The following is a 13,607-nucleotide window of genomic DNA, read 5'->3' as shown; positions in this document are numbered from 1 at the left end:
TGAGTGTGCTTACTGTAAGTAAAATGAGACGGTCAATCTAGTGTACGAGAATTACTCATAGTGCTCCAGTCCTCCGTTGCCTAGCAACTACATATGCCAAGTTTATTTAATTCCCGTTCCCATTCTTGCACAAAAAGCATGAAAATATTTTTTAAATGACAGAAATTGGTGCCAGTAATTTAAATTTGTTTTTTTTTTTTTTCCAGTTTTCTTTGTGATTAAATTACAAACATGGAGGAGGCAACCAGATGAGCTCTCCTCTGGCTGACAGCTCATCCTGTCAAGCGGACGTTGACTTCAGTTGAAAATAATCCTTGTTAGACAAATCTACAGTCATCCTCATATGTATTCATACCCTCCCATTAAAGAAGGAGAAAACAGCTGCCTGGGAAATAAGCTTAAATTGACAAAAGTATTAAATAAATAAAAGTTTTATGAAAATCATGGCATTATTTTCTAATTTTGGTTCAAAAGAAAGATTTTTTTAAAAAGCAAACAAATATGATGAAATAATATATGTTACATCACTCATAAACTAATATTTTTTAAAGAATCCTTTGATGTTTCCAGTACAGTCAGGTGTTTTCTGTTCCTTCCAGTCAGACTTCTGCACCTGTTGACAGGTATTGTGTCCCACTGTTCATCAGTAAAATGCTCTAATTTGTCCAGGACAGATTTGTTTGCTTATTTGTTTTTTCTTTAACTCAGTTAAATGACAAAACAGTGTGTTATCACTGCATTATAATTTAGCAAAGTTTTTATTATTATTCCTTTTTTTCAGTCTCTAGTTATCTGAGTGACTGTAATAAACTCAGCCTTTTCTTTAATGACAGGGGACAAAGACATTTGAGGATGACTGTAATGAAATTCATTTGTGGTTATTGGACACAATACCGCTGTCCTCCCAGCTTGTCTGCTGTGACAAATATGTGTGTGTATATACATTAAAATAAATAAATAAACGGTCTTGCTGGTGTGGTACCTACACCGGCATTCTGCTGCTCATTCTTTTCTATCAGGAGCGCAATGAGTTTTGGGATAAGAGAGGGCGCATAGGATGCATCGCTTGTGGCCTTTGTTTTAAGGTAATCTGGAGCCAAACGAAGTGCAAGAGACTGGGAGAGAGGACTAGGAGGAGCCTTTGAATTTGAACAGCACTATGACGTATGTAGCTGACTGATCTGCACTTGGAAGTGTGCAGACCCTGAATTGAGAAACAGCCAATGACTGTGCTCTGAGTAAAACTTTAAAATAATGTCTGGTTCTATTTGCCTATTAACGCGTCACTTATCCAAAATGGTGCTCCACCTATCAAACAAAGCCAGTACTGCAGTTTAAAAGCTCAGCGCGTTCTTACATTAGACACAGTTAAAAATAGGTGTTTCTGTTGGTGGCAAATTTCTCTGTCATTGACCTTGCATTTTTACAAGCCCTTTTCCAATCTTAAAACGCTGCATTCAGGACTCATTTGATGCCACAGGGACATCTGTTATGTACATTTCTGAAGCTTTAACCACCCAGTGGCTTCCAGAGTGCTGAGAAACTGCTTTTCACACCTTTTTTTTTTCTAGGATGCTCCATCATGACATTGCAGCTGAGTTTCACTTTATGCACCACGTCACACGGTAGCTGTGGATATAAACACACAACACACTGCCACATCACCAACGATTCAGCAAAGGAAAGAGAGCAAGAAGGGGAAAAAGCAAGAGATACGACTCAAGAATGTCTTTTACTGGTTTACTCCCAAACAAAGGAAGTATGTTCCACTGAACATAGTTTTTTAGTGACTAGTTTTATGCCAGTTTTATGAGTGTCATGTGCCAAAAGGTTTCTGGGAGAATTCACATGTCTCTCTGATGTATGACCATAAAGAAAAAGAGATTTTTTTCCCCCCAAAAACAGTGAATTTTGCATTGTACAAAATCAAATTTTCTACATTAAAAAAAAGAAATAATTAATAGGTATTAAACTGTCGAGCATCAGTGAGTTTTTCTTTTGATGTTTCTGTATCAACCACAAACCACTGACTGGTGCTCATGTAAACTTGCGGCTTTACACTGAAAAGAAGAGGCGTCTCCGAGTGGAGACAGCAAAACACATCTGCTCAGCAGGTTTTATGAGTAATTAACTTCTCTGCTTAGATTTAGTTGGTTGCTTTTAATGACTGTGCACTATTCCAAGAACTATTTTCACGAATGACTGCATACACTAACAACAAATCCTAGAGCCCATTTAGTTTTGAACAACTGTAAACATTTACTGGTACAATAAGTCACTTTATCGAAGCACGTTTTAATACTTCTGCTTGTGAATACCATAAAACTGTTTAACCACTTGATTTCAATTCTAAACCAAAAACAATAATATTTGCGACAACTTTCAGCAAACATTTCAGAAGAATTAAACGTAATTGAGTTTTCACACATCCCTCCAGACAGACATGTTTGGCTGTTCCATAGGGCTTTTAAGAAGTGAGACATATGTAGTGTTAATCTGACATGACAGAGTGAGTGGTCATTGTCAATAAAAATGCTTTAGTTTGTTTAATCTCTGTCCTCCAGGGAGAAGGACCATTTCATCCAACCTCAACTGTCATGTGCAGGATTCCAATTCATTCATGTGCACTAAAGTTAATAGGATTTTCATTGTTTTCTTAAAAAATTGCCATGGTTTTAGAGGTGGGCAATCATGCTGTATCTGTACGGAGCTTCCTGCTGAAGAAGAGCTTTAATTCATTACTATGTCAAAGTTATCCATCTTATTAAAGGCAAATCCCATTCAGACTTTGGAGGTGTGCCATTAAGTTTATAATGTGAATCTATAATATTAAAAGCTGCCATGGCTTCTTTAATGATGAGGTTGATTTGCAGACTGTCTACAAGCAAGATAAATTTCACTACCCTTGTGCCAAAGTGAAAGCATCACCAAATATCAGGGAGTGGAAAGCAAAACTAGTTCCTCTCTCCTTGCTGCTTGAGCACAGGGGAGTTTAAGTCAAACTAGGCTGAAAAAAGGAGAATTTATGAAAGAGAATTTCAGAAGAGACGGTGATGCCTCATGGCTATCGTGCAGATTAAAGAGAAGCACTCCCTACATTTGAGCAGCAACTGAAAGTTCACTTCAATGAACTCTTGCTGCAGTAGGATGTGGAAAGTAAAACTAAGTTAACATACTGTAAATGAACATAAATCACAGCCAGATGGAAATGGTGGAAGTTTTACTTTAAACTGCTGTTCGTTCCCTTCCAAACATGAGTACTTGTTTCCACTCATCAAAGTTGTACTTTGAAAGCCAAGACTGTTTCACTCAATCACTGCAAATAAAGAACCTTTGATACTGCTTGCGCATTGCTGTGTCTTTATGGGGTAGCTACTTTCTCTCTACAGGTTTTTGGCTTTTGAATGATGCCATTATATGTAGCTTTCAGTAGGTGTATTTGTGAATTACTACAATGTCGCTTTTCTATTTCTTCCTCTTAACTGCCATTACACAGATGGCATTACCGGCTGTATTTTTCAGCCATGTGATGGGTGAAATAGGCTCTTTTCATCATCAGCCTACAGAAGCTATGACAATGGTTCACACTTAGCTTGTGAAACATACCTGAAATTCAGACCCTGAGTACATTTTACACTCTTATTTGTTTTCTGGCACTTTACCTGGAAATTCATACTGAGTATTTTCCAAAGGGTCTTGACTCCAACTCAGTACAAAGCCTGCTGTGTAGACAGTAGAAAGTTCCTGCTGATCTGCCAAAATGCTGCTAACATTTAACCTACGATGCAGCCTTCCCTTTTGTCTTAAGGAAGGTCACTTACTCGACCCTTAAACTCAACAGAATAAATCTGCTGTACATTTTAGGAGCATTGCCTCTTCTCTCTTAAAAAAAAGTCTTAACCCCAGCTGTGTCGGAGGATCTTCTTACGGATCAGATGTATGCTACTGTGGCACATGATGTGGAGCTGAGTGTCCATTAATCACACAGCTGGTAGTCAACTCCAAGTTATTCTCAGCTGTGGGTTTTTTTTTTTTAATCAACATTACTGTGGGTGAAGGAGAAGGCAGCTGAAAGGTGCTTTTTCTGTTATTGCAAAATGTTTTGTATGTAAAGTCAACATTGGACTGGGTGCATAATTGTTGCTACAACCATGAATAACTGGTTTTAGTAAAAACACTCAACAAATCATGAGTGAAAACTGTTGCTCAATACAGTATTTTCTGTGAGGGCATAATTCATCCAAGCACATAAAATTAAAAAACATGTCTCCTCAGTTAAGAGCTTTAAAATGGTTGCATGGAATAATTCTGCAAAATAAAGTCCAAAAGAAAATACCATTTATTTTACTGAGGAAAGAATAAAATCTTACATTTAAACTAATTTTTAAAATTGACAAACTGCTGTTACTGCACGTAAAAAACACATTACGTTAACTTTGGTGTTTGCTGCATTGACATAAGTTCACCTCGCTAAAAAACAAAGAGAAATATAGCAAGGGAAATGACAATATGACAGCAAGGGAGTAAAGAAAGAAGAGACATGTCTACATTTAACTAAATTTGTATTGCAGTCTTTAACATTACTTGTCAGCTCTTTTGACATTGGCTGAAATTGCCACAATGACAGCAAAGGAAGCAAAGAGGCCATCAGACAAAAGCTGGTCCTTATCTGAGGACTGTTACTCTGATGGGTTATCACTACTGAGCCGTCCACCCAATCACTACTAAGACCTATCTTGGTTATTTCTTAGATTGGTTCTTGTAAAAATGCATTTTTCTGTGTGTATGTTTGAGTTTTTTTGTGTGTTCCCCTTTGCTCTTACTGTCTGCTCTGTTTCGCTGTCTGCTCTCATTTCTCTGCTCTCCCTTCTTTTTTTTCTGGCAGTAAACTCTTGCACTTACAGAAAATACCCACCACATTGACACTTATCCAGCTAAAACCAAGCAGCTATGCCAAAAATATGTCAACTCACCATCTTTTACACATCATGATTATTGACGGGGCAAGATTAAGTGAGGCTGGGATTCTCCATACTTCAGCAGTTCATAATTGGAGTGACAATTCACCACGAAGCAGCGGCTGTTCAAACTGCCTCCTGAGATGTAGGTAATATCTGCCACTCAAACCATCCTAATATCAGGTGGAGGAATGACAATTTGCAAGGGCTATAATGAAACACAATGTGGGGTCACGAGACAATTTCAGGTAATTTCCAGAAGCCAATTTTAATGACTGTTGTATTTTCAAACAATAATCATATTATTATTTCAAATAATCATATATTACTTTATATTTTACAGCATACAAGAAATTAAACTTTTACTTTTAAAAGAAAACATTGCACTGTAAATTAAAATAATATCTCTACAAATTAAAGTGATTTATCTTTATTTTTCTCTTGAAATCCCTCCCTTATAATATGTATGTACAGGTACTATCCATTAAAATAGAGGGGGCATGTTTTTATTTATAAATTTACAACAAGTTGTTTTCTTTTGTTTTTGGTTTCATTGTAAATGTCATTAAAAACGTTCCTGTTTACACCAAAAAAACTGTTTTATGTTTTACATATTTACCCTCACTGTGCTGAAAAAGTACCAAACTGTGACGCCAAAGCCAAAGTACGTACCAAACTGTGATTTTAGCGTACCGTCGCACCCTAAAAATCTGAAACATAAAAGTTGCAGGATGGATTTTCCAGAACATCAAACACATCCCTGTTATACTGATGAATGTTTAATGTTATTATAATTATGTGGTAATTAGGAAGAAATGTTACTTTTTATTGATAAAATCTAAAAATTTTAAATGAAAACTGAAGACACATGTGCGTTTATTCTCGGAAAGTAGATCCCATTGTACAAGCCGGCCCACCACAAGCTGTACACACTTTTATACAAATATCTTTTCTATTACCATGGATGTGTCTTTCCACAGGGTTGTTTAACAAATTAGAAGTTATTCATTTCATCAAGTGGGATTAAAAAATTACTGGCAACTGAAAGATAATCTCCCATTCAATAATAATAATAGGAGCCTTGTACTGTAGTTAAATTCAGGTGGTGGTTCTTTTTTGGCTATACAGTGCATCTTATCACTGCTTTATGAGATACTCTGTCTTCCCATTTACTTAAAGTGTTTTGTTTTTCATACTGTTATGCTTAAAAAAATAAAAATCAATGAAAATCTCTCACCACCGTCAGTTAAAGGATTGCACATTGAAGACTGTGGCACACATAGGTTCATAGTGAAGAGAGCAATAGCAGCATAAATAACACTATGATTAGAGAGAAAATGTCTTTGAGGAGTGTCTGCCACTTCTTTTTATACCATAAGAATACCCATTAAAAGGTTTGCACACAAAACCATGTCTGTCATTAGCAGTCTGGCTTTAAAACCCCTCACAAGGTAAGTAAGCGCAAATGTGATGCACCCAGTACACATATTTGCTTTTGACTCGAGCCTCTTAGTCCTACCATACCACTCAGAGATAAGCCATGCTCAGATTTTTCATGTACTTTGAAGATAATGACTGCATACTGAAATTCAGTCCAAGAATCCTAAATTGTTCTCATTTCCAGCACAAATAAAAGTGGTTTTATAGCTAGAACTTAATGGGAAAAAACTGTACTTGCTACCTTGCAGAAAATGAACCATAGCTGCGAGTGATGTCTCATTTAAACAATGCTTCAGACAAAATTCTGCTTATTACTCATGCTTGAGTGTTCCTGACTTAGTGCACTTCAATATTTAGCTGAATACATGATAAAATTGCTCTAAATTAGGTGATCTAACTAGCGTATGATTCTTCTCCATCACAAAGAATATTTCCTGATCAGGGGGCTCAGAATCCAAGAGCAACATGGATTTATTGCTCCTGGGATCCATTCAAAATGGAGTTGCAGAAGTAAGAAAGACAAGACACCACGTGACGGACAGGCTTGAGAGTGAGATCACTTACACCTGAGGAACCTAACTCGCTCAAACTCCTCCTCAAATCTCTTTCCCACGTATCAGTCTTTCAACCATGTCTGTGTTCTCAAATATTCATGAGCATGCAGCCAGTGTCATCTTAGAATATCTAAATGGGAAGCCAGAGGCAGAAGGAAATCATCCTTCTATGAAATCCTCCAGTCCTCTGCCCATGTTTAAGCAGTCATCTATGAACCTCCTATCAGCTTCTTACACCCTCAAAATTTTAGTTCCAACTTCTCTTTTTCTCCTGGTAGATATGATGATAGATGACACTAGATATCATACAAAATGGTATATGTGCTTGTTGTTTTCCGTTTATTCAGTTTCTACCATATGTGCTGTTCTGTTTTCCACTGCAGTGAATCTGCTCATGGCACAACATCTGCTTCCAAAAGCTGAAAGTGATATGTAAAACTTGTGACAGTTGATTTGTAACACGCACAAATACAGCTAAAACAACTCCCATATTCAACCTTGATAGAAAACAAAACATTAAATGACTGAGTCTTGATTGAGTGATTTCCAATCTACCACTTGAAACTGAAAAATGCAATGTACCACCTCATGCTCAGGGTCATGCCTGTGTCACTTAAGGAATCTCGAATAAGACACACCTTGCCCAGGCGAGAGATGTCAACCAAGGGACACGATCACTGGTGCCAAGAGAAGAATTCTTTAAATTATATAAAAACATATTATATATATATATATATATATATATATATATATATATATATATGTACACATATATATTTCATTATTTAGGTTTGGAGGAGGATGTAGGAAGTCAAAAGTTTTTCTTTTTTTTTTGAGCAGCAGGGGGATGTTGAGATGAGTGAAGGAGTATGAAAGTATGCTCGACAGGACCCAACTTTTTAGGTTGTTGGTTCAGCCTTGAGCATTAACTCTGCAGGCTAGGCCTGATTGAAATGTTGTATTCTGTGTCAGGGATATTCTCCACAGGCTGATAGGCACTATTCAGAAACAACTAACCAACAATGAGTGAAGGACACATGAAAGACAGGCAGAAAAAAACCCAAAAAACTGTGTAGTCAATTATATGAAATCTTCAATTTCGTGCTTGGTCATGAAATTCAGGACATCAGCTTGCTCAAAGTTTGTTTTTGGTTATGCTTTTTTTAACAAAGTGAGTTGTAGATTCAGTGGAAAATGTAAGCAACACTCAAGGATCTCTTTACTCAGACATGAGTTTGCCAGGCAGAGTGTTTATGAAATCTCTGGTGGCAGCAGACAAAACAATAAAAGAGATGCTCCAAGGAAGGAGGCAGGAAATGAATGGAGAGTTTATACAGCGCTAAGCTCACTTGGGTGTTGTTCAACATGCATATTCAACACCTAACTATGGAATCAAACTACTGTTTTCCCTTTTTAACTATATTTCATCTGGGGCTGTGTTTCAAGGCCAAACTCAAACATTTAAATGAATATGAGACACACAAGCCAATGTCATTCCTCACAAGGTAGTTAAAATAAATAAAAGGTTTTTCTTTCTTCAACATATTTTTCCTGCAAATTATTATATATGGTAGGCATTGCACCTTTCCTTTCATACTTGTTTTCTCAAAGTCTAATAACCCATACAGGAGGTATGTATACCTTGTAATAGTTTATAGTGTCACTCAAATTACAAGAATGAGCAACAGTTTGTTATTCTAGGATGTCATAAGCTGACATGGGTCTTTAACTGTGGGAAGAGGGGGGATAAACACATTATTCCAAGTACAATAATGTTCAAGACCAGTCTTGTTTAAATATGATCTTGACAATGCTTTTTGAATTTTCTCTTCTTTTGCTTTGACTTTTGTCACTCTAGCATTGTACTAAACATGCTTAATTAATGTTAAGTATTAAAAGTACTTTGCTGGGACACTTGGTTGCTCAGCTAATTAAGCAGGTGCCAAATGTACAGAGGCTGTTCCAAGTTCAAGCCCTGGTTTGAGGCCCTGTGCTATTTGTATCCCCCCTTCTCTCTCTCTGCATCTTTCCTGTCAAGATACTTTAAAATAAATGCCACCAGTAATTAATGATGGTTTGGAAAACTTTATGCTTAGAAGGTAAAATAAGCTGCAGTATAACATATTTAACTTGGAAAGCTTCACTGAGATTTTTTGAGTTGCTATAATGGCTCATTCTGTGACTGGTACATTATGTGCTGGGGTAGCCCCACTAATCTTAAAATGATGCATTGCGAAGAGCTGAGTGGAAAACTGAAGTAGTAGACTCCTGACCAAGAGGAAGCATGCGATGACTGGGGGTGAAAACAGGATGAACTAAAAACCCTGGATGTGAAGACTAATAATACTGCTTCACACATGATAGTGATTTAGATGCCGTATTGATTCTTACGGTAAAAAGGGTCCATTACTGTCTTCTGATTCCCCTTCACCACCCCAATAAATGACTTCCCCCTATATCTCTGGGCTTTACTTCTACACAGTTATTATCAAAAGTTGCCTGTCACATATGGTTGTGTTTGTATACTCAAGTAACATAATATAAAGTAGTACTGCATACACTTCACTTGCAATGGTATGAATGGCTCTATAGTATCCCATTATTGCTACTATTTCAATTATCCTAAGGGAAGAGTTGAAAATTACCTTTTATAAAAAAATTTTAAAAAAAGAAAGAAATGTGAGATAAGACACTGAGTGGACATAATCTAACTAACCTTACTTTGCGTACTGTGCATACATGCATACACATAACTGGCTAAAACACCATGTACAATTTGTGTGGTCTATCTGGAAACTAAAGCTGTAGATTAGGATACAGTACTTACACTGCCTGACACATGCAGAACTAGAACTGGCACATGGCTAAAATAATGGCCACCATTCATTATTAAAAACACATTAAATTTGCACTTAGACGTGCACTTAAATGCGTAGATGTGAAAAATGGATAAGCAGAGGACAGAACTCTCATCATACATGAAAAGGTTGGCTGTTGGTCACCAGGGCTGGAAATAAGAAATGCTTTCTACATGCGGAGATACATGATATATTGATGCGTCTACATTAATAACAAAATGATTACACTTCAAAACCACAGAAAAGAAAGAGCTGGCATATTCCTAAAAAGACACTGCTAGTCTTTTTGTGCTACTGGTGGCTCTGTGCCATTCTGAAGACTTAGTATTTGTAAGTACTAAGCATCACTATAATAGAGTCTTAAGGCATAATAAAGCTCATGAATAATTCATAGTCAGTTAAACCAAATTAAGATCTTGCATCTTGGGTAGAGTCAGCTACTTGATTAAGATCAAACACAGACCAACAATGACGAGCTTCTTATGAAGTCTGTTTTAAATGTCTAAATCAGAAAGCCCAACCCATTCAAAATTCTACGTCTGGCTCTCCCTCTAGTTCCCATGGATGTGCCCGCTGGTTTTCCCAAGGGATGGGCTGCCGAGCTCAGACGCTCACTGCAACCATAACCTTCTACTTCAAAGACACAGACAGAGGTCAGGGGCTGAGGCTTACTCAAAATGAGTGATTACTAAGACAGAGCTCAGTTCAGAGTACAACTTTTTGATGTTCTGAATCTGTGGTAGCCTGTAACTTTAAACATAATGAGATTCTGAAATAGACATCTCATGGTTTTTATGTTGATTCCCCGTAGAGTTTAAAGCTTTACCAACAACAAATGAAAAATGACTATTTTGCAGATGGCTTTGAACACATCTTCAGTGTCATCTTTCTTGTATAATGGATCTTCAATGTGGAAATAAACAACACAGAATGCAAAACAAAAACAAAAACAAAAACTGTTCACTCACTGATTCCTGGCTTTTGTCCTTTGCATCATACACAGTTAGCTTGACTAGCGTCTCTGGGCTAGCAGGGTACTCTGAAGGGAAGGTCACCCCCGTCAGAAATAGCGGGTCTTTGTTTGCCTGTCATAGAGAGGGACAAAACAGAAAAAGGGTGAGACAGTGAGCATGGTGTGTGTGTGTGTGTGTGTGTGTGTGTGTGTGTGTGTGTGTGTGTGGGAATGCATACTCTCATACATATTTGTTTTGCAACACACATGTTTTATGAAAAAGCAGGAAGCCGAAGGGAAAAAAAAAAAAAGAAAATGAGGGAGGGAGACTTGGGTGAGTGAAAGAGCCAGCAGCTGGGCTCAGTCCTTCCTCTTCATCCCCACAGGCATTTTCAACCCACTCCACTCGCCTTCCCTGCTGCCTCTCCTGGGCACAAGAAAGAGATAGATATGGCTCTCCCTGGTGGGTTTACCTGGAGCTCTGGCATAAATAAAGTCTCCCAACTGAGACTGCAGGACAGAGGCAACAAATGTTGAAAGGTAAACTGGCACACTGGCAGGTTGGTAATGGGATTAAACCAGCCAGTGCTGGGACTGCAGACATACTAGAGGCCTGCATAGCATTAGCTGGGTGTTGCAACTTAAATATTGCAACACCCGGTCTTCACTTCTGTCACAAAGCTTATTTTGCCACAACATTGAGAGACATTTTCTTAAATTTCAGGATAAAAATGTCCACCTAACTGGAGGTTTCTTGGACATACAGCAACACTGACTGCTGTTGATAAACTATTGTGATGATGTAACTTGTTGGTATTCTTGTAGATTTTATAACAATGGGTTCTAAAATATCACAATGGTGAAACTAGTTTTATATTTTTAGAAGGAAGACTCAAACATGCAAACTCCATATAGCAAAGTCCCTTTTTGAACCCCCCCACCCACCACCTTGTTAGAAATGTTCCATGCATAAAGTAATTAAAGCCTTGCCGTTTATAACGTAGAGCGAAGGTCCAAAATAAAATGGAGTTTTAAAGTTATGTTTAGTATCACAACATGAAAAAAAATGGGAAAAACAAACACTACAGTCCATCTGCATGAATGAAATGATTTCATGCCTGCTGCCTCCATGTTGGGCATCCGGACTTCTCAGCTACATAATTTATAGCAGTGGTGGCCTCAAGTCAGTCCTGGCACAAAAACACATCCGCCATTTAGTGTACAGTCATTGTTTTATTTAAATATGATCTGACATTTGTATAATGAAACCCGATTACAGCAAAGAATCTTAATACAAATAAAAACAGATGCACAAGATGTGGTGCTTTCCTTCGAACTAAGAACTATTTAGCCACTTTTTTGCATCTGTTTGTACCATTTCAAAGGAATTTCTGTTTACACTGGGGGCTTCCTTTTCCTTCAATTTGCCCTGATGGGCGTCTCTAGAATGCAGGCCTTTGGGACTCTATGGGGACAGACTAGAGAATGAAAATGAGACTTATAACATGTAGACATGCCTAAATGTATGGGCACACCCATAAGTAAAACAACATACTCTGAAGTATTTAAAACCTGTCTGGGCAGATGACAGAAATATACTATGAACAGCCTGATGCAACAAATGAGTCTTTCATGAAATATTCAGACTGCGGGCAGAGAAAGTGCACACAATGCACAAAAATATTTAGGTAATTATGTAATCTTTTCAACATTTTAAATCCACTCTTAATCTTTGTTCAATATATTGATTTTAATTCTATTAATCTATAAATGGGCTCATGGAAATGACTTTAACCATGAGACGGTCCATACCTTTTAGAAATTAGCCCATAATCTTTAACTCCAAACTGCAATTTCATTTCAACATTATCATAATTCCAGATTATTACTGTGGTACTTCTGCTATACTGTGGGGTAGCATGTGGGGTGGGGGTGGGGGGTAGTTGATCTGCTTAGAGGGATGATTATCTGCAAAGGAAGACAAAGCTGTTTCAAGAGATAACTTGTATACTGATGGTGGTGGTCTCTTAAAGGGAACCCATCAAGATCTACAATGAACAGGTGGTCAATTAGTATTTGACAAGTATGCAAATAATGAATCGGAGGCTATTGGCCTTTACTGTCACATCTCAAACCAGCTTAACTAACTGGATTTGAGCAGACATGCTCACATGTTGTAGGAGCATGTAAGAAGGAGTCTGATGATCTTCACAGTCGGTGACTGCACTGCAGCAATATGGCTGTGGTTCCAATTACCAGTGAAGTAAAAGTGTTTTTTTTGTTTTTTTTTAAAGCCACTATAAGAAATTCGAATCAGACATGGCTCCAATAACTGTTTTCAAGCAAGTAAACTTGGCTGTGTAGCGTGAGTGGTTGTAACAGTCAAACAAGTAGTTGTCATCAGAAACGACCCTCAAGGATGACAAACAGGAGCACATCCAAAAGAGACGGAAAAAACTGAGGCAAGCTCTTCTTAGGATCTAGTTTGATCTTTGGGATTTTGTGGGGTATTGGAAAAAAAAATGGCATTGTAATTCTGCTTTCTTTTACTGTTTCATATTCACGTCTTCTAAACATGAATGAAACAGCAATGGAAACTAGTCTAATGCCACTTTGGAATGTGCGTTTCTTCTTTTTGTTTGACACCCATCTGTAGCAGAGACTTGGACAACTAAAAGGTTACAAGCTCATCGAAAGCAAACACTTAAAGATTCCCCCCAAAAAAGATGTGGAATAAATGTAAACAAAAGCAGAATTGGGTGCATACTAACATTTGAAGGAAATCCATACCACTCCTAAGGCTGCTGATTATTAACAAATTTTCCGTGACTGACAGAAGGGGAAA

At 37.6% G+C, this 13,607-nt stretch overlaps 1 protein-coding gene across 1 annotated transcript in view; it reads right to left on the bottom strand.

Moving 5' to 3' along the window:
* Positions 1–13,607, bottom strand: part of inpp4b (inositol polyphosphate-4-phosphatase type II B) — a gene marked incomplete at both ends in the record, with an annotated part of 159,999 nt that overhangs the window by 113,500 nt on the left and 32,892 nt on the right. The window contains one exon of the mRNA XM_079238146.1: positions 10,779–10,895. Coding sequence (XP_079094272.1) covers positions 10,779–10,895 — 117 coding nt within the window. The remainder of the gene's footprint in view (positions 1–10,778; positions 10,896–13,607) is intronic.

This window comes from Telmatherina bonti (assembly GCF_933228915.1).
Source record: "Telmatherina bonti genome assembly, chromosome: 3".
In the NCBI taxonomy this organism is placed as follows: Eukaryota; Metazoa; Chordata; class Actinopteri; order Atheriniformes; family Telmatherinidae; genus Telmatherina; species Telmatherina bonti.
This window is presented reverse-complemented; position numbering and strand designations above follow the sequence as displayed.